The 22,839-nt window shown below is 35.6% G+C and overlaps 1 protein-coding gene across 2 annotated transcripts; it reads left to right on the forward strand.

Moving 5' to 3' along the window:
- The first annotated feature begins 10,501 nt into the window (after window positions 1-10,501).
- On the forward strand, window positions 10,502-20,842 carry LOC112500924. 2 transcript variants are annotated; one of them, XM_025104541.1, is made up of 6 exons: window positions 10,502-10,747; window positions 15,241-15,346; window positions 16,768-16,812; window positions 19,834-19,942; window positions 20,164-20,383; window positions 20,457-20,842. In XM_025104541.1, exons 1-6 carry the CDS (start codon window positions 10,700-10,702, stop codon window positions 20,628-20,630), a joined length of 702 nt encoding a protein of 233 aa, XP_024960309.1. In that variant the 5' UTR covers window positions 10,502-10,699; the 3' UTR covers window positions 20,631-20,842. The 2 variants fall into 2 exon arrangements, with proteins under 2 accessions (XP_024960309.1, XP_024960308.1); XM_025104540.1 differs by having other exon boundaries at window positions 10,657-10,747; window positions 15,238-15,346.
- Window positions 20,843-22,839: the final 1,997 nt, after the last annotated feature.

Here is a 22,839-nt window from a genome sequence, read left to right on the forward strand (position 1 = left end):
GAACCATTCTCAATCGGTTCCATATTTTAGGAACCGAAACCGGAACCACTCATATCGGTTACGGTTCTGGAACCGCGGTTCCAAGGCGGTTCCGGTTCTATAGTCGGGTACCCGGTTCCGTTGCTCACCCCTATATGAGAGATACCATGAGATTCCAGAAATGTACTGAGAGTCTTATTCTTGAATTATGTTCCGTTATCCGCTCTGATTTTCTGAACAGATAACTATAAGTTGACTTGAACGTTCTTCAAGAGTGAGATGATTGTCTCTACGGCTTCATCTTTAGACCTCAGAAAATGAACCCATGTATATCTTGAGTAGTTGTCAACAACGGCTAATACATACTTTTCCCCGTTGATACTCTAAACTCTCATAGGACCACAAAGATCCGTATGAAGTAGATGTAAAGGACGATCAGTATTGAACTTTGCCTTGGTCTTATGAGAAACTCTCTTCATTTTACTCATTTCGCATGTTGCGCAAACATGGTCTTTATTAAATTTCAGCTCTGGAACACCTTTCACCAAGTTGTCACATACCAACTTGTTCAGATTCTTAAAACTGAGATGAGAAAGACGCCGATGCCATAGCAAGTTTTGCTACATGGAATCCTTGGATTTCAAGCAGACTTCAATATCCACTTGTGCATTTGATAAGTCAATCGTGTACAAATTTGATTTTCTGGATCCAGCAAGAAGTTACTTACCATCAGTAGTACAGACACTACACCGGTTAGGTTTAAAACAAACTTCCAGATTTTTATCACATAATTGACCTATGCTAAACAGATTATGTCCAAGTCCTTTGACATACGACACTTTCTTTATCATTAAGTTTACAGAAATTACGTCACCATATCCAAGGATAGGGGCGTATTAATCATTACCAAACCTTACCGTACGACCAAAAGATTCAACAAAATTAGAAAGTAATTCTTTCCTACCAGTCATGTGTTTAGAGCATCTAGAGTCTAAGAACCACACATGCTGGTTTATCTGCACATTGAATCAGTTGGATTTAGGTACCCATTTCAGTATGGGTCTTTTCATATTAGCCCAAGTTGGTGGTATGCTATAATTAACCAACTTTCTTTGAAAATATTTTTCCTTTTCATGACAGATATATCAAAATGAGCATTAAAAGAAGTAAAAGGCACAAATTCATCTCATCAACAAAAAGAACAACTCATTTTGCTTTTTTTGATATCAAACGTTTCACTGAATGAATATTTCTTTACATTCTCAGTGTTATTGAGTACAAAACTTGCAAAATGGTTTTTCTTATGCTGATTTGATGATTTATGTGTATCTACAGACGTAGATCCTTTCACTTTCCAGACTCTCTTAAACTTCAATGAATTATCTGGAACATGAGAAACAAAATCATTAGATTTAGATTTACGATGAATTTTATATTTCAGATTTTTCTCAGTACTCTTCTTATTTTTCTTTTGGTTTTTTTTTGTAATACACATTATCATAAACAGGTTTTTCTTTAAAATCTTTTTCTAAATCTGAAGTTCTCTCAGAATCCACAGTCTTTTCATTTTTTTTTTAATAAACTCTTCATGACTAGGTAGTTGTTTGGAGAAATCAAACTGATCAATCTCTTGATCTAAACAAGAATCCAAATTTAAGATTTCTAAAAAATTAAGCTCTTCAGTTGAAAAATTTAAACCTTCAGATTCAAAAGCATTACTTGAAGATTTAGAACAAGAAAAATACTCAGACTCAATATGTTCCACTTTAACTTTTGAATTTTCAAAACTTCCAATTTTATTTAAAAATTCTTCTTTTTCCTTTTGAAATGAAAGTAGTTCTTCTTTTAAAATTCTTTCTAGCTGAACCACTTGTTTTTCTAAAACCAAAGGTGGAGCATAAAGTTTTGGTTCAGCTGGTTTTGATTCAAGTTCTGCCTTTAAATAGCTGTGAAAATAATTTGTAGAAAGTGCAGGAACTTAAGTTTGATAACTTTCATTTAGTTTAAAGTAGTCAAAGGGAACTTGCATTTTGTCCTTTCTCTTCTTATTTAGATTTTGTTGTTCTTCAACTTCATCAGAAGATTTTGTAAATTTAATTTGAAATTCATGACCAAGGTCAAGATATTCAAATTTGTACAAAGTTGGAGTGAAATATAAAGCCTTTTTTAAACAATTCGGATTCTCATAGCCTAACCTTTCCCTAGGATTAAAAAATCTGGTCTCGGTAGGCTTGTTCAGAAAAATAGTTTGGTCAGTTTGCCCTCTCTTATACAACTTCTCTTCCTGGGCTTTCAGTTTTTCATTTAAAATCTTGTTTTGCAAGGTAAGAGTATTGTTTTTAACAATCAGATCATCATTTAACAATTTTAAAGATTTATACTTCTCATACGAGTCAGATAATTCAGCTTTTAAGATATCTGATTTTTTCGAAAACATTTTGCTTTCAGACAGCAAAGATTGAGCCCAATCAAAATTTTAAGCATTTTCATCGTTCAGTTTAATGTATTTTTTTTTTTTTTTTGTGTTTTGAGGTCCTTTTCTAAAGTAGCAACACGATCTTTTTTAGATTATAACTTTTGCTGAAAATCCTGAAGTTTGAGCATCATTCTATGCATATGTTCCATGCATGAGTTTTCTAATACCTCATCACTTGATTCAACACTCTCCTCTTCATTGTCAGATGAATCAATTTCAGTTCTTGCCATCAGATAGATATATTCAACAGCCTCTGATTCCTCTTCTTCATCGGTAAGATTTAGCCAGTGATCATCCTCGGCCATCAGTGCTTTACCTGCATCCTTTTGCTTGGAAAGGAGGAATTTGTTCTTGTAGTAATCAGTGTTTTTCGACACTGGTTTTCTACAATTAACTGCAAAGTGTCCCAACTTACCACAGTTGTAACACTTTGTGTTCTCGTCAGCAACTCCCTTCACAAACTTTTTCTTCTCTTCAGGTTTCTTGTCAAACTTCTTTTCATATCTTTTCTCTTCATACTTTTTCTTCTCACCAAATTTGTCTTTGAAGTCATATTTCAACCCAGATGAGAATCTTTGATTGTTGGAGTGTGGTTTCTTATAGAACTTCTTCTGAAAGGCCTTGGTCAGCATCACCATTGCTTGCTTAATCTCCTTCATATCAGAATCAGATTCATTGTTGCTTTCAGTAGAAGATTCACTCGACCGAATCACTTCCTTCACTTGCTTTCCAGACTTATTCTTTCCTTTCTTTTCATAAACAAATGCCAACGGATCATTAACTTCCTTTTTCTTCTTTTTCTTTAAATCTCTGATTTCCAGAACATCTTATTCATTTTGCTTCAGAGTTTCATAAACCTCGTGAATATCAATATCAGGTAAAGATTTGTTATATCTAATATTATTGACAAACGGTTTCCACTCTGGTTGCAAATTACTCAGATCCTTGACATTAATTTCAATTCTTGTATTTATAATTTTATTCTTTGTCAGCTCATTGAGAAGTCTGGTCAAACGATCATAGACATCAACAAGACTCTCACCCTCTCTAGCATTGAATTCTTCATAAGAAGTGATATAGTTTGTAACCTTCAGTTGAGTTCCCACTTTAGAACCCATCATCATCTTCTCTATTTGTTTCCACATGTTGTTACCAGATGATTTATAGCCATCAATATTGGTATAAATGTCATTGGTTAGTGCTTGCATCATATAAGATTTACACAATACATCTGCATGTGCTCTTTCTTTTTCACTAGGAGTGTATCTTGATTTTTCTTTTACAACAAGTTCAGCTGGTCTATTCTGCTCAGGTATTGCTGGAGTTTCCCTCCTGAACACAACTGGACCCTCCATCAGTGATTCCATTATCAAGTCACAATCCTTTTGTCTTCAATGAAATTGAGAAATCTGTCTCTCTACTTATTGTAGTTACCTCTAAGCAGAACTGGTGGCTTTGTGTCAGTTCCAATTGCCATTGCTTCTTTGGAACTCATTTTATCTGATTTTAGAATTAAGATCTTCTAAATTCATGCAAATTCTTTAACCAAATCGTTGCAGTTTCACTTTGATACCAATTGATTGTCCCAATAATCTCCAAATCAGATAAATCTTGATAAGAACAATATGAAAAGTAGAGAGAATTTTCACCCAAATGATTTTGTATTAAACTCTTGAAATGATTACAATGATTACTCTTTAAATGACAATTAGCTACTAATTACAAAGGAGCTACCTATTTATACTACGAAAGCATTAAAGACTAAAACTAATTAAAATGGAGAAACAAGCTTGAATACAATCTTTTAAGCACAATTTTGAACCCAACAGATTTATTCATTAAGGAATACATAAGTGAATTTGAAAATATTTGCTCATATCTCTACGAATTGACGTCATGAATCCTGGTACATTCATTGGTTGGTATGATGTTTATGTTCCTTACTCACATCATAAGGGGGAAATTAAACAAAATGAATGGAAAATATCTAAGATGATTTTGTTAAAGGGGAGTTGAGATGAATGAATTTGAAATCATTTATGAATGCTGGAGATTAAGGGAGAGATAATACGATGAGAGACAAAGTGAATGAAGATAATTCTGGAAGATGATGAGTTTGAAAGATAATTCAAAAGTGCTCAAGGAAGATAGTTCAAGAAGATTAAAAGGGGAGACAAGATTTTTAGATACAAAGGGGGAGATTAAAAGAAAATTTCAAAGTGAGATTACTTGCATAGGGATATTACAAACCGTTAAGGATTCAAAGATGTTGTGCAAAACTGTTATTGCAAACTACAGGGGGAGATAATTAAAAGCTGCTGATACAAAGTGATCTTAAAGGGGATATTGTTTAAAAGAAGCTGCTTGAAAATGATTCTACAAAGAGAGATTGTACAAAAGATAAAATTTCAAAGGTGTTGCTATCATATTTAGGGGGAGATTGCTAATGACTGAGGGAGATTGTGAAAGTATTGAAATTTTGAAGAAAGACAAGTATAGAAGAGATTATAATACAGGGGGAGATTGTTCAAAAGTTGTGAAAGATCAAATCAAATAAAGTCAAAGCTTTTGAATGAATTCTGAAGATTGTTGCTAAAGATGCTGAAGATCTACAATTCTAAAGATTTTTTGTTTTTTGGACTTGAATCCAAAAGGGGACATTGTTAGATTAAAATGTTGTGTTCAAGTCCTTGTGCTTAAATTGTTTTATAATGCTTTGTAATTAGCCTTTACGAGCTTTGTATTGTTAGGTATAAATAAGGGTGTGTTAGTTGTTGGTAGTTAGTTGATCATAATTCTGAAATCAAGCATATTGGGATTACATTGATCAAGAACACTCTATAATCATTTGGTTATTCAATACACATTCGAATACTAAAATTCATTCTTGTGTTCTTGATTATGTTCTTTATTTGTGATTGTGACTTAATCTGGGATCTACAAGATCCCTCGCTGATCAACGATGGATTAGCGAGGGAACTAATTTTTGGATCATCCCTTGCAGATCCGTCGCAGATCAGCGACAGATGGGCCAAAAACAAATTCCCTCGCAGATCCCTCGTTGATCAGCAACAGATCAACGAGTGAATTGGTTTTTGGCCAATCTGTCACTGATTAGTGATGGATCCGCGAGGCATGGTCCAAAAACAAGTTCTCTCATAGATCCCTCGCTGATCAATGATGGATCAGCGAGGGAATTGTTTTTTGACCTATCCGTCACAGATCAGCGATGGATCTACAAGGGATTGGCCAAACACCAGTTCCCTCAGAGATCCCTCACTGATCAGGAAAGGAAACTAGTTTTTGGACCATCCCTTGCAGATCCGTTGTAGATTAATAACGAATTGGCCAAAAACCAGTTCCCTCGCTGTTTAGCGAATGACATGCGAAGGAATTTGTTTTTGTCCCATCCGTCGCTCATAACCGTTGTTGATACTCTATTTTCTAGTAGTGAAACATATTATATAAAAAACTAAATTTTGTAGACAAGGAAAAATCCCGACTCACCTGTGGGGATGGGTATAGGAATGAGGATTGTGATCCTTGATATCTCCGACCAGGTTACCATGCCTATGGTGGATGATATTTTGTATCTTACCATTTTACTTCCGTGGATCTTCATTTGTTGATGTCTTAGAGGTTTCCATAAATCTTAAAACAAATTTTTGCAGTCATCGTCGATTGACAAGAAAATCTAAAGATTATTTAGTTAGATTAAATAGTTAATTTTTCTATCATCTTGTTACTTGTAGATGTGGCGTATGCCAAGGCTACCATGAGAGGAAGTTTTCCATTTTGTTCTTGACATAAAACAAACTTTTCGATGGATGAGAATGCAAAAAACACAAGTTGTTTTAATCTCTCTAAAATGTTAGAAAATGGAGATGGCCCCAATGATCCCCCACCCTTTAATGAAGCGCTAAATATAGTTCATATAGCTAATTCTAAGAATTAAGGTATTATGGACTTGTTATTTCTGTTTTCATCTAGTTGAACTCAAGAATATATGCCACAAATAGATGTCCTACATTATAAGTTTAAAGGCCAATTAGTGGTTTGCCATATGATAATCCACCTTCTCACTTAAAACTCTTTTATGGAAATCACCAATTATTTTCTTAGCCTAAAGGTATTTCGACTTATCTAAGAGATAGAATCAAGTCTTGGTTGAACTGATTACAACCTGATTCTATAATTTCTTGGAATGATCTAGCTGAAAATTTTATGAAGAAGTATTTCCTTCCCACCAGTAATGCTAAGTCTTATATTGGAATTTGTTTATTCAAACAAGCAAAACAATGAAGCAATAACCAATGCATGAGAAAGGTACATAGACTTGTTGAGAAAATGCCCTCACTATGACATTTACTTACTACATAAAATTAGAGACATTTACAATGGTTTAACAACCACTGCTAAACGTATGCTTGATGTTACAATTGGAGGAGCTTATACAACCAATACTTATAATGACTGCTATGATATTTAGAAAAGTTTTTTGAAAACGATGGCCATTGGGTTGATCCACATACACTAGTACTAAGAAAAAACAGTTGGAATTCATGAGGTAGATTCTTATACAACATTAATAACATAACATACAACTGAAAATTTGCCTAAAAATAGGATAACTCGACAAATTGTGCACATGTTGCTACAACCTCCAATAATATTGTCGACTTAGCACAATAGGTGTATTGTGGTGAAAGACATCCATTTGAGTAATGTGCATGCAATCCTGAAGTAGTAAATTTTGTTTTTAAACAAAATAGATCTGGAGTTAAACTTATAATCTAAAGTGAAAGCAACACCTTATTTTTCTTTTCACAACCCTCTTTAAATTAACAAGCAAACAAACCCCAAGGAACCTCATATTTTCAACCATAACAACGAAATAGTTCTCATCACCAAAGCTTTGAACATTCAAACCGATTCTCTTTTCAAACCAAGTCACTCATAAGCAGAATCATCTCCGGTGATCAGAGGATTCATAAAACCACATTCAACCAACCATAAAAAACCTTGAAACCTGAGTTGGATAGTTGGCCCTTGAGGTAAGAAACAGGTGTAATGGAATATTGGTGATATTAAAACACCTAAGACCTCAGGAAAATAGCATATGAATGAATTAACCTATATGACTTGGTAGTTACAAATCCTCTTAAAAGCACAATAAGAAAATGAGGCTATAACATCTTCCCACGATGCTGCCCAATATATATATATATATATATATATATATATATATATATATGAGATTTTGACACCACTCTTGCCATTCCTGAAAAATCTGTTAGCCTTTGTTGTTTCCATCCGAGGTTAAAAAATAGTATTCTTTCAAACTAATGCTACAACTTTTGTTCACCCATTCCTGAAACTATGGCTATAGCACCAATTAGTTCCTTGGTCAAGACCACGAAGCCTTAAACAACTCAAACCTCAAAGATACAAGTTTGACACTTGTTCCAATCTATGTACCTTATCTCCAGAGGTTAAGAAGTCAGAATGAGGAGTTGCAATTTCAAAAAAAAAAATCTTGAAACAATTATACATCAACATCCTGTTAACTGAAGTAATTGAGAAAATACCCAGTCATATAAAGTTTTTGAAGGAAATTTTGAGAAAAAGGACAAAAAATGAATGAATTAGTGGTTTGCGACCCTAAGGTGGTGTTTGGTTCACAAAATGTTTTTGGATGTAATGTAATATGTTAAAGGGATTTGACTTTGAAGAAATTTGAATAGAATGTTTTCAGGTTTGATCACTTATTTGGTTAATAAACATTGGGATGAAATTTGTTAAAGAACTAGAATCTGTGTGTTTGGTTCACAGAATGTAGCTTTATAATTGGAATAAAATATTGGTAAATGACCAAAATGCCTTTTTTGAAAATTTTAATTTTTTTAAAACTAAAAATACTTTAATAAAATAATTATTTAATATGTAAAACAATATAAAATACACAACCTGAGTAAAAACATAAGCCAAACGATATTACTAAATCAACGGTGGTCGGTGGTGGTTCAGATCGGTGGTGGTCCATGGTGGTTCAGATCGGTGGTGGTCGGTAGTGGTTCAGATGGCGATGGTCGGCAGTGCTTCAGATCGATGGTGGTCCACGGTGGTTCAGATGGAGGTGGTCGGCGATGGTTTAGATGGATGGTTGTTCAGACCAACGGTGGCAGTTGTGGTTCAGATAAGTGGTTGCTCAAATTGTTGGTGGTCGGCAATGTCCAGCAGTGATTCAGATCGGTGGTAGTCGCCGGTGGTCGGCAGTGGTTCAGATTAGTGGTGGTATGTGGTGCTTCAGGTGGTTGTGGTYGGATGTGGCTCAGATCTTGGGTGGTTCGGATCAACGATGGATCAGATCGGTGATGATCGGGTGGTGGTTCAGAATCTTTTGGCTAAACTTTATCCTAGTTTTGTCGAGGGAGCAACCCCATTTTTTAGCGGCAGTGCCCCTTGTCTACTAGCTTTCTACGAAGGCGGGAGCACAAAAAAAAAGAGTAATGCTTAATGGGCCATCCTGGACTTGAACCACTCCTACCCACCCAGAGCACTATAGCAACTATATTTAGAAGTAAGCTTTTCTCTGAATCCACCACTTACTAAGGAACTTCGGCTCCAGTTCCGCAATGGTGATTCAGATCGGTGGTAGTTAGCGGTAGTTCAGATCGATGGTAGTACATGGTAGTTCAGATGGCGATGGTAGTACGTGGTAGTTCAGATGGCGATGGTAGTACGTGGTAGTTCAGATGGCGATGGTCGACAGTGGTGGTCCATGGTGGTTTACATAGTGATGATCGATGGTGGTTCTAATCAACGGTGGATCAGATTGGTGGTGGTTCAGATSGGTGGTGATCGGCGGTGGTTTAGATCTCTGATCCGTAGTAGTCGACGGTGGTTCAGATGGCGATGGTCGGTGGCGGTTCATATGGTGGTGATCGGTGGTGATTCAGATCGACGGTGGTCAAAGGTGGTCGACGATGGTCATATTGGGTTTCATAAGATTAGGGTATATTGGGTTAAGGGCATATTTTGTATTATGAAAATAGAGAATTCTATTCCATCAAAATACCATGTAGTTGTTAARGAATGTTAAATTTCTTTATTTGTGGAATTTGTAGGATATTGAAGATTCCTTTCGTGAAAAAGAATGAACCAAACAAGAGAATAAAATTTGGTTAATTTAATTCAACATTCCAATTCCATCAAATTTTTTCAAAATCTATGAACTAAATGCTCCCTAAGCCTAAAGATCTAGAGAGGTTTACTGTCTAGGCATGGGAATAGGTCCTGACCCGTCGGGGAACCCGGTCCACCCGTCCCGGTTGGGGACGGGAATTCCCCGCTAAATCGGGGATAGGGACGAGGATCCCCGTTTGTCTCAAATCGGGGAAGGGGACGGGGACGGGTATCGTACGCCTCGCCCCGCCCCGCTTCGTACTCGTTATATATATATTAATTAATTAATTATATATATATACATGTATATATATATATATATATTTTATTTATTTCAATTAAAACGGTAATTCATGATTTTCTATTTTCTAACTAGGTTTATAATCTAAAATTGTTATTTTTCACACGTTAATATGTAATATTTTGGATGTCAAGTCAAAATATAATTACTTGATAAGTTTTGTATATTACTCGATATGATTTTATTTACTCAATATCTTTTGGTACATGTGACTTTAAGTTTTTTTAAATTAAATTGATTTTTTTTTTTTTTGGTTTTAGGTTATTAATTCTTATATGATGTTGTGGTTTTTTTGTATTAAATTAAATTCATTTTTGTTTTAGGTTTATTGAAAATGTTTGAAATTTAAATAATATGGTCTTTCAAATATTTAATTTAAAAATAACTTATATAAACGAAAAAAATCATCGTTTTTCTGTTAAGGATCCCCATTAAGGATAATGATGAAGATGAAGATGTGATTATATTCCTCGACAATAATAAAAACAGAAACGAAAATAAAGATAAATAATCGAGGACATGAATAGATAATGGATTAGGGTCCCAAACCCATCCCCACCCATTCCTATTGCCGTCGTCTGTTCAATTTGTGGGACCAAATCTGTACTTACGCAAGATATTAAAAAACCGTCGGTGACAACCATCGCTGTTGGGATCCGACCCGACCCGGAAGGAAGTGGGTCCAGAAGGTTGCTTATCGGGCATTTCCGGTTTCCCCAACGGAATACAGGGAGGGTTTTTTGACGAGGTGCTTTGTAATGGCAGAATCCCTACTTGACCTTGAACAAGTCCTCCGTTCCAAGCAGGTATTCTATACAATTCTGCAATTACACAGTCTCATATTCGTCGTTCTATCCACATACTGGAAATATCATATCTCGACGACCGCTTACATTTCCTAATTCCGTTTTTTAGTACTCGTTCTTTGCTTATGATCTTGCTTAATTTTGCATAAGTAATCATCCCGGATAATTTCACTGGTAATGTAAGTGGGATAAGTGAGTGATCCAGTTGTTTTTAGTTCTGACAGTTTCTACTGCTCTACACTATTTCCGCTGGAAGTGATTAGCAGAATACATCAAAGATTTGACTTTTGAGTTGATCCACAGCCTTTTCAAAGTAGTTTTCTTATGGATTTGCTTAAGTTATGTCAAACATTTGAAGTTATACTAGAAATACTGCAAAAAATGATGTCAAAATCTTTATCAATTTCGATCGGATAAGTTGGAGGTTTGACATCGATTGTCAAAAAATTTAGAGTTTACAGAAGTGAGAAATCATCTTCAGACGGAATTCTTTCTTTTGGAATGACAAGAAGATGAATTCATAATATTTCTCTGATATAAAATGAAATGAGATTCTATTCAGAATGTGAAAAATAAGAAAATTCAGCCTTTTGATATGTATATCACCGTCAGTAGATTACATACAACAATTAAAATTTGTTTTATCAACAGACATTTTAAGTAGGTTATGTTTGTATAGCTTTTTTTTAATAGAAAATCTTAATAATCTTGTATCAACTTTGACCAAAGCAAAGTTCATTTGATCAGCTAAAGTTGATGATTATGAAAAGTTTATCAAGAAGAAGTTATTCACTAGATTTTCCATCAAACCTTTAGATGACCCCACATAAAGGACGATAACATTGCTTAAAAACCATAATACCCATTTGAATTGGATAAAATGAAATGCCAAAAGGCTCATTTAGTAAGGAACATTGGGTGTATAGTTTCTTATTTCGATCTTTATGTTGAACCATTGACTAATGTGTGATTCTCAATGATATATTATATCTTATGTACCCATGATGAGTACTCGAATTCGTTAAAGTAGCTATGGAATGAAGTAAGAACACATGAAGAGGAAGGGAATGATTTGATTGAAATTAGAAATTGAAAATTACAGTCATAACTCCAGGGGTAATCCCTCTCTCACAATCTACAAGATTGGAGCCCAAGACAATGGAAAGCAAAAAATAACAGAATGCATAAAAAGGAAAACCTCCTTCCTCTTTTATTCTCTTTCTTCTAACAACCTTCAGCCACTTTTGTCATTTACKCTTTTGCCCCTTCTAGAATATACGTGTAATATCCTAGGTTTGTTAACTTCATCTTTAGATAATTCCAATTCCGTATCATTACTCCCCCCTTCCAACAAAGTCTTGTCCTCAAGACATACATCAGGAAATTGAGTCTTGATGGTTAACGCATCTTCCCATGTTGCCTCTTCCAATGAACTCCCCTTCCATTGAACCAACCATTGCTCATTGTCAACATTGTGTTCCCTGATTGTGCGAGTAGCTAAGACAGCCATTGGAGTAATCAACTCAGTAGCTAAGACATTCTTAGGATCCATGGCAACCCCCACACCATTGATAATATGCCCCAAATATTCTACCGATTGTTGACCAAAAAAACATTTCTTTCTATTAACCACAAACTGATTTTGTTCCAAAACTCGCAAGGCCACTTCCAAATCATCTAAATGTTTTTCCAAGTAAAACTATAAATCAAAATGTCATCAAAAAAGACCACCACCATTTTCCTTAACCAAGGACGAAAAATGTCGTTCATAACGGCTTGAAAAGTAGTGGAGGCATTCATGCTGCCAAAAGGCATCACGAGATACTCGTAATGTCCGTCATGAGTGCGAAAAGCCATCATTTCAATGCTGTTTGGATGCATACGTATCTGATTGTAAGCGGATTTCAGATCGAATTTGGAAAAAAATTGAGCTCCATGCAATTCATCAATGAGCTCTTCCACCATGGGGATTGGAAATTTATCTGACACAGTAGCCTTATTAAGGGATCTATAATCAACACACATTCGCCACGTTTGATCTTTTTTTTTAAACCAATATCACCGGACTTGAGAACGCGCTCTTACTTGGACGAATCATTCCTAACGAAAGTTGTTCTGACACCTGTTTTTCAATCTCCCTTTTCTGTACATGTGGGTATCGATACAATCGAACACGAACGGGGTCATGGGAATTGTTGAGGGTAATAACGTGATCATGAACCCTTGCTGGAGGGAGACCCGAAGGGGCCTGGAAAAACAACTATAAATTGATTGAACAACAATTGTAAAGCCTGCCCTTGAGTAGTGGTTAAACTATCTCCAAACCTAGTATCAACCGAGGGCAACGAAGGGATGATAGTATCCAAGCCCTCCGAGATAAACAACCACTGTTGTAAGGAATCAAGGGAACCTTGAGAGGCTCTATTTCCTTGCAACGAAACTGAAACCCCATGAAAATTAAATTTCAGCCAAGATTTCTCCCAATTATGAATTACTTCTCCCAATGTTTGAAGTCAAGCCATCCCCAACACCACGTCCAATTTTCAAGCATCAAAAACTAAAGCATTCACTATAAACTCATATTGTCCCACCATTATTTGTAGGTTAAGACATTGTTGATCAACAACAATAGTATGACCATCACCCAAACGAATATTAATTCCTGAACAGTTATTAAACGGTAAAGCTAAGGATGTTACCAGTTGACGAGAGATGAAGTTATGAGTCGCTCCACTATCTACTAGGATGGAGACGGGAATGTCCCTAATCGTCCCATCTAATTTCATCATCTTGCCGCCTGGTGTAGTCTCTACAGAAACACCAAAAAACTCCAAAGCTGCACACATGCCGGTGGGAACTTGCTCCTCATGTGAAAGACCATGTTCACTTTGAGACTCCATATAACAAACATCACCCGCGTCTAATCCATCCTCGTCTTCTCCCAACAATAACACTCGGAGTTTCCCTTCTGGACATTTGTGAGTCGGGCCATACTGTTGTCCACAACGGAAACATAATCCTTTCTTGCGTTGCTCCTCCCATTTTGTTCGCGTAAGGGAACGAAATCCTCGATCCCTCTGAGTATCGTTTGAGCCTTGGGAAGTCGGAGAAGCCGAAGAACGGGGACCTGGGTAAAATTTAGATGACTGGAAACGATCGATACTCTTGGGTAATGGGCTTTTAGCCTCCGTACGGCCCATAGGCAAGGGTTGTGGCTCACTTGGGCTGAAACCGGAGCCCAAATGGTACCGAAAACGAGATTGAGATAAAGTACCAGATGATGGATGCAACATCTCTTCCACATCCTTCGCCAAGTACATAGCATCCAGGCGCGATTGGGGACAGTGCAATCGAACCCACCGTTTGACCTCATCTCGCAATCCGGCTACAAAATACCCCAAGGATTGCGATTCTGGTAATTTGGGAACCAAGGAAAGTAAGTATTTGAAATCATCAATATAATCATGAATGGAATCAGATTGTTTGATGGTGGCGAGTTGTTCATAGGGATTTTGGATTTCTAATCCACTGAGTCGTTGAAGTAATTCTACTTGAAACTGATCCCAAGTGATACCCTCGTGAACTTGCTTAATGATGGTGAACCAGTGTTGTGCGACTCCTGTCATACTCAGTTGAGCCAATCGGAGACGAAGATGGACAGGAGTAGCATTGATGTCAAAAAACAAATTAGCCTTTTGAATCCACCCCGGAGGATCAAACCCATAGAATTCTGGTAACTTAACCTTCTTCACGGCCCAAGGTACCCCACCGGAGTCATGAGAGGAGGAACAACACCCCTAGCAGTTCCGTTACCGCTGCCGCCAGACTCGAAGAAAATACCGGAGTGAGGATTGCTTGAACCCATGCCACCACCAGAATCGTGTTGGTTGCCCTGTTGTTTCATCCATCCCAGCATCACTTGACGGAACTCGGCAGACTCCACCCTATCCACCTCCAGTGATTGCAGAGCCAGTTTAATTTCAATAACCTCAGTCTGAAGTCGCTGGAGCTGCTCATCATGTTGCTCCAATCGGGATTGTGTAGAACGAGTTTCCATGAACAAAGAATCAAAGGAAACGGCAGGTCAAAGGCAGGAGTGATGAGTACTCGAATTCGTTAAAGTAGCTATGGAATGAAGTAAAAACACATTGAGAGGAAGGGAATGATTTGATTGAAATCAGAAATCGAAAATTATAGTCATAACTCCGGGGGTAATCCCTCTCTCTCAATCTACAAGATTGGAGCCCAAGACAAGAAAGCAAAAAATAACAGAATGCGTAAAAAGGAAAACCTCCTTCCTCTTTTATTCTCTTTCTTCTAACAACCTTCAGCCACTTTTGTCATTTACCCTTTTTCCCCTTCTAGAATATACGTGTAATATCCTAGGTTTGTTAACTTCATCTTTAGATAATTCCAATTCCGTATCAACCCACAAGCAGTTTCACTGCTGAAATTTAAATCAATGAGAATGTACAATTAATAAATATTAGCAGGACAAGTTATCAAGTCAAGAAGCAAACTTTCTTATGACATGGAAGGAAAAGACACTTCGACAGCTCGCTGTCGGTGCAGTAGCTGGTGGTGCAATTGCATGGTCAGGTAACATTGTACACACTTTTCTGAGTCTATCTTCTGTTTGGAATATTTTCCATCTCATTTGGCCTATCGTATTTGAAAATGTGTATTTTCAGAATAAGCTTAAACTGTATGTTTTGTTGTTCTTCATGTCTTGCTTATGTTTATATATTGCTCTCATTTAATTATGTAAGTTTTACCCTTTTTCTATGGGTAGAGTGAATGATTTTGATCTCACATAATTTCTTTGGCCGTGTTTATTAGGTTAGTATGTTGCTTGTGATGTCCTTTTACCTATGGTCCAGTTAGATATTGGTTGACACGGGAATATTAGTGATGTTATACTGTTGAATAAGAAGCCTTTAGTTTTCCATTTGAAAATTTGTGCGCTTGGGAGTCCCTAATAATTAAATATAAACCAAGATTTTACCATGATTGCAATTTTGGAGAGACGCGAAAGCAAAAGCCTACGGGGTCGCTTCTGTAACCGGTAGATATGCTCCCAAACCTCCTTGTGCTTTGTTAGCTCTCCGTTCACAGGACAAACTCAATTTATTTCAGTGTTTTACCTGTTTTTTTGTCAGCTTGGAGTTCCATATTGAGGTTTCTGTAACAAATGTAAGGACTTATTTGTGTTATTTCATTTGTAATTTGTAAAGGAGGAATGCTCAAGATGGTTGGCTAACTTGAAGTTACATACCAAGATGAACCCTGGTTAGGGAAGGCCTGCTTGATTTACATCAACTATTGGTCTATAAGTTTTATAATTTTGATGTATTCTCAACAAAAACCCCTTATGACATAAAATTGAAAAGCATGTATAATGGTCCTTGTATGCTGAGTTACTGCTTCCCAAGTATGTATTGAACTATCAATATTGCTGCAGACTCTGAAGTATATCTCCAACCAAAACATCTCTCCCTCATGTGTGAAACTTGAATGCTATGTGTGAAACTTGATATTGATAAATTTGGAGGTATAATAAATTTTATTCTACTAGTAGCTGAGTAGTTTTAGGCTCTACCATTTAACGGTTTCATTTTTCCGGTCTTTTGGACTAGCTTCTTGCTTCTGGCTGATGTGATAAATTTTGAATGATTTTTCTAATCATCAATCTTATTAAAATTTTACAGTTCTTAGAGAATAACTGAACCAAGTAGTTGTTCATGCCTTCATGGATATCAGTCTGGTCTAAACACCAAATCTAGGCCAGCTTTCTGGAATAACTCCACTATTGCTTTGCTTTATGCAAGCAATATTCATAATAGATTAACGTTATTCTTAATATCTATTTTTTGTGTTCCTATTGACTATTGCCGCTTATTCTGTTATTAATAGTCTTTTCTCCTTGTGTTATTTAATTTGCTCCTTCCTTCTAAATTAGCCTGTGATATGCTTATAATCACCAAAGTCGTAATGGTCTTGATTTGTTATTTCCCTCACAGCTACAGGAAATCTTGATAAGATGTTTCGCATCAACCTTGCAGGAGGTACATGACAATCTCTCTCCCCCCCAGATCCTCTTTGTGTGTGCATTTGGCTTCCATATCATCATCTACCTTAGTATCCCTCCTTTCTTACTCCCTTGTGTAACGACCCAATCCTAAATGGGTACTGTTATTTTCTCCTTATACTACCAAGTCTTGTATGTGAACTAAATTTAACTTTATTTCTTTCATATCTTACTATTACACAAAGTTGAAAATCAATGGAAACGTAACTCAATGGCTTATGATACAACAAAATTTGCTATTGATTAGAATAGTACTACTTATCCGTCTTTACTCCTCCCTTGAGATACATACATGGGAAATGTAAGCTTCAAGCTTTAGTGAGTAGTTATGGTTTCATGAATACACAATTTTCATAATACTTATCAACTTGTGAATAATAATTCAATAAAACTCATCATCATGCATAAAATACCTTTTGATCTCACATGCAACATGTAAGTATGTCATATTTGCTTTGAGGTTTGCTAATTCCCGGGGCTCATTGAGGCTACCCCATAAGGTCCATTTGCCAGATGTCCCTTCATTCTATATCCTTTACATTGGATATTTATGGTCATACATAACATGCATAAAACTTTCATGCCTTGTACAAACATCATAAAATGCATATATCTTGGCTATATAATGTGTCCTTATATCATGTAAAACATGCCAAGACATCTTATCAAATTCTTCTTAACGCATAAATGTGTCTCAGTAAATCTCATAATGTACTCGCTTTGTTTTGCACTTAGCTTTCTTTTGATTTCTCACTTCTAACTTGGTATTCTGTTGAGAGTGTTTTCTTACTTTGCTATGGAAATAATGGTTTCATTTCAACCTCTATTTATAAGTGATTACAATGTATTAACTACTTGTTTTTCTTGCTCTCATGGTTGTATGAGAGTTTAACGCCTCATGCGTAAGATAAAAGAATCTTGACACATCATGATTCTAGCTTTTATTTGTGATCATGAAACACATACTTCTTAGCCTTGACAACTCATAACTAGCTTGCTTTGTCATGCTTACTAGACTTGCTTTGTCATCAATAATTTTGCCAACATACTTCTAGCCTTACCAACTCATAACTAGCTTGCTTTGTCATCAATAATTTTGCCAATACATACTTCTAGCCTTAACAACTCATAACTAGCTTGCTTTTGTCATCTTTTTAGTATTGATTTCTCATGCTTTGCCTTGTAAGCTACTTGAAATTTAAAATATAATGATTTATAGATGCTAACGTTGGTCAGCTGCTGGTGCCTTTTTTTGGGCACTTAATAAGATCATGATACTTGTATAGTTGTATTTAAGACTTGAAACACTGAAATCTAACATATACAGAAATTAGGATATTACACCTTGCTCTTGTTTATCTAAGTGGTTATTAGAATATTCAAAAGCTTTCCTTTCATGTTTAGTTCACAACCTTTTTGGAGCTACACATTGAGCTCAATTTTTTAGTCAACCCGTTGGGTAATGAATGTAACTCAGGTTATTCGAGTTGGAGAAGCATAAGAAACTGCTAATATATCATATATGTGAGTAATTGGGTAATGATTTGTTGGTCTGAGGTCCTCAACACCCTTCCCCTCCCACTGGAGCACCCCTTCTCCCTATTTTCTTCCTTATTTCCTTTTTCAATCAGCTTTTCCATCTTCATCTCCTTTCAAAATTTTCACTCTCAGTCTACAAACCCGCCTGCAAAATTCTCACAGGGTACCATCCATGTAATCTCCCTTCATCTGTCTGTGTCCAATGTTCTAGTAAGCTACTTCCATTTTCTTCTTTCTACTAAACTCTTTGAAAGAAGTAACGAAAATCAAATCAAATGTGATGTAGATTTGATAAGGATTGGTCCAGACCAGAATATGATCAAAAAACAAGTTTGTTGTTGATCGGGATTACAATGTCAGATATCATTACGGGTTTTTTATTCTCTTTGTTTGAACAACAATTTTAGGAAGTATTACTGATCCTTAAATCTATTATAGATGTGGTGCCATCTTTAGTTAAAACAACATTAGTAAGCTTTTGTTAAAACAACCTAATGTATTACGGGTTTTTTATTCTCTTTGTTTGAACAACAATTTTAGGAAGTATTACTGATCCTTAAATCTATTATAGATGTGGTGCCATCTTTAGTTAAAACAACATTAGTAAGCTTTTGTTTCTTACCCAGCAGACTGTTTGCTATCTCTGGTTAAACGACCTAATGTATTCAAGAAATACAACACTAATTATGAGATATAGTAATCTTCCATTGATAAAGTGGAAACATATTTCTAGGTAATTAAGTATGATGAAGTGGAGAGGCATGGAAAGGAAACAGGGAAGAATGGACTTTGCGCATGTTTATGTATGGGACTTAGTAAGGACTCAGGTCTGTCTCACCTGATGAAATTGAACCGCTCTACTCTTTGGCATAGAGCTATAGAGGGTCAGGTCTGCATACATATTAGGCCCCTAGACCCCACCTCCGGGGGTTGTTTGTTTTGATTTGGTTTTAGGTCTGTCTCACCAAGGTGCTTCTTTGTTTTCTTCTGTATAGCATCGAATTATGTTTAATTCATTTATGCTTTTGCACGACAAATATTTAGGTACATTTGCTTTATCTATCTATTGATGGACTCCCATTTGAGATAAAAATAAAAGTTGCATTTTCTCATAATCGGCGTCTTTCTTCACCATTATCTTTATTAAATTCATACTATGTAGTGAGGCAAAGCTTAATTAGGAGAATAATATTCAATGTTCTTGTCATAACAAGTAACATTTTGGTGGTGCTAGTGATATGCTAAATAACTATAACAATCAGTATGACGATGGTGCTTAGTACATACATACATATATGCTATGCATATACATATACATACATACATACAAGTGTATATCAGTCTGTGTGCAGTATGTATGCACGTCTTTCAAGTCCCAGCTCCTTGCTGATAAAAAAAATAGAATCTCTATATCTTGTCGCTATGTTCTCATGATATGAAACTATTAACCAATTCCTAGGAGCTGCTGCTATTACTTCAATGTGGAGATTTAGGAGGTCAATTTATTCATGCATTGAACAAGTTCTTTGCATGGATGGAAGTCGGATGCAGAAAGAATTGGCAAATATGTGAGTCATTTTATCATATTGCTGTTACATATAATTCCTTAAAAGCCAAAATAATGGTACTACCTTTTTCCATATAAGCCCTGAAGCTGAATAATTAATGGGTCTCTATTTATATGATGAACATGTCTACTTATTACCTGCAATGGTTTTATATTGTATCATGATCTTTTTTCTTTTTGTGGGTAAATACTGAATACAACGAAAATCTTTGTGCGCTGCAGCATGTTGAAAAGGTATCCAAATCATCCAATGACTAGAAACCTACTATCGAAACGTTTCTACTGTGAAAATGTTTTTGATGATTCAACATCAGACATGCCAAAATCAAGGTGGCGTTACCGAAATAACTTTGTGGAAAGTGCCGCACATCCCCAACGAGCAGATAACCATGAATCCTATGGTCATGATGCTAACATTGGTCCAGAACACAAGCCAGTTCCTGTAAGTATCTTTTTTACTGTAAATTCGAGTTTCAGCTTTTCATGTTGAGTTTCCAACTTTTCTTATAATGCAGATGAATAATGGGTTTGTTGCTATGGAAAACCCTTTCGATTGTATTTTTGGAGTCCCACCAAGCGTAGAGGAAATTCGACGCCCTGTCCCAGCCACACCACCTAGAAGGCATAGCCGGAAACATAGAAGATCCCAGCGCAGGCATCAGATCCACGACCGGGATGATATTTTGTAAGCTCATGCTCATACACATATATACATGTTGGTTGTCTGCTGAATATGTTGTAATTCAGTGGGTCATTCGGTACTTCGGTTCACAACCTGAACCAATGCAATCGGCTTGAATCTTACTAGAGTTGAGATTGAACCGTGTCATCCATTAACTAAATCAAAATGGATTGACTTAATTTAATTTTATACCCAATTGAATCCAGTTTTCAGTTGTCTAAGGGGCCGTTTAATAACACAAACTGTGTAAACACTTATTGGGTAAGATTCTTAGTCATCAAAATAGTATAGTATAAGTGTCTCTTGCTTGGTAATGCTAATCGGGTAAGAGTCACTTTCAATTACCAGGTAAGATTATCGGTTAGCAAAATGAACTGATAAGATTGTTGGTAAAGACCGTCGTGTTTAACGGGAAAGTGATTCTTAGTTACCCCATGAAAGGGGGCCTAAAGTTTATGTGATGATTGGTGTCTTGTAAATAAGCTATATCTTATTTGATTTTAATTGACTGCATTTTGGTGATTTGGTGATTGATATTTTTTATGATTTAGTACAATAATTATCAACTATTTTTGGTTTTAAATGTGGTTATTGAACTTATAACATGGTTTTTGGTATGCATATCTTCTTTGGGTTTTTCAAAGTCTTCTTTTCATTTCCATTGAACAATCATTACTTGAAATCAGTAAGTTTGGTTATGTTACTAATGTTGTTGTTCAAATTTGAAGTGATGACGTTAGAAATCAAACAATTTGAATAAAAAGTGATTTATGGTAAAACACACACACACACATATAAACACTTTTATGATTGTTTTACTTCATAAGCGAGTTGATTAGGTGAGTTCAGTCATCCCCAAATTGCCAATCGAGTTGGATTTCGACAGTTGAGTGTGGGAACGATGGTTTCGGTCGTTTTTAATCTTTTTAGACCCTTGTCCAGATTGACTGAACGAGTAATGAATGAAACAAAATATAAAAGTTCATACAATATTTATCATATCAAGAGGGTGTTTGCGGCTGCTTATAAAAATAACTTATTGACTTATTCCGGTGTAATAAGCACTTTTGATTGTTCGGTTAAATAACTTATATCGGTGTCAAACCAGTAACAAGAAGTTTTTGAAAAAGTTAAACTCTTCTGACTTAATTAGGAAGGAGAAGGAAGGAAAATAACTAGGAAAGTGGGCTAAACAACAAGGAATATGTCTATTCGTAAAATCCCCCAATTTGTTGCAACTTGCAAACAAAACAAAGCCCAGATGAGCGAAGAAGAGAGAAATTGAAAATTGAGTGATGACCGGTTCAGACAATGATAAAAAGCAACCAACAAAATTAATTTAATAATTAAACTTTAACTTTTCTTTTGAATGCCAAAATTCGTATTGTTTGAATTCTCTATAAATAAATATTAGTATTGACATATTTTCATTTCTACTTTTAGAATCTTGAAGATACACTAATTTTTGTTTCTCTACTATGAGATAACTGTTAGCTCAAGAATATTGTATTCGTGATTACCAAGATTGAAGACTTGAAGAATGATCAAAGAAACTTAAAGTTGTTATCAATTGTCAAAAGTCAATGTTTAATTGTATTTTGACTTTGTAATTAGTCTACTGTGTAAAATAACTTGTTAATAGTAGTTTGCAGTAAGATCTAAACGTGCTATTCATTTGTTGCATTCTATAGAGAGAAATGTATAGAGTGAGAGAATTTATCAATATACATGATGATTTGATCTTTACATTGTTGTTCTTAATTGTTGAATTACATTATTATCTGATTACTGAAATTATCAATAACTTTTCATATCCTAAAAATAAAAACTAATTATAGATACTAAAACATTAAATAGATAATTTTGATAGAATAATATTTTAGGTTACGTTGTGTCATTAAAAAAAAAAGAGTTAGGTTGGTTTGAAGTAGAAGATTGTGATTGTGGACGAGAAAAATTAAAACAAATTTCTAATGAAAGTTTAGCTTGAATAAGCTAACGGTCAAACATAGTCTAAAACATTATAATTGTCCAATTCGGCTATAATATATATAATTGAACCTTAGAAAACATCGAGGGCCTCAAAACTCTTGGAGGCCATGTCCAAAATTTCATATTGGTATACCCTCCGGTACAACAAGGCTTATGGGGCTTAATAGCAGATTTGAGTTGCTGATACCTTTTGAAAAAGAAATGGCCAATAAATAAATCCCATA

This window comes from Cynara cardunculus (assembly GCF_001531365.2).
Source record: "Cynara cardunculus var. scolymus isolate 2C chromosome LG 17, CcrdV1, whole genome shotgun sequence".
NCBI classification, from domain to species: domain Eukaryota; kingdom Viridiplantae; phylum Streptophyta; class Magnoliopsida; order Asterales; family Asteraceae; genus Cynara; species Cynara cardunculus.

What these genes read in the sequence shown, in the direction of transcription:
- LOC112500924 (XM_025104540.1), top strand. Translation starts at nt 10,700, where the DNA reads ATGGCAGAATCCCTACTTGACCTTGAACAAGTCCTCCGTTCCAAGCAG. An exon ending in CAGAAAGAATTGGCAAATAT is followed by an intron (nt 19,943 to 20,163) that starts GTGAGTCATTTT and finishes TGTGCGCTGCAG; the next exon opens with CATGTTGAAAAGGTATCCAA. An exon ending in CAGAACACAAGCCAGTTCCT is followed by an intron (nt 20,384 to 20,456) that starts GTAAGTATCTTT and finishes CTTATAATGCAG; the next exon opens with ATGAATAATGGGTTTGTTGC.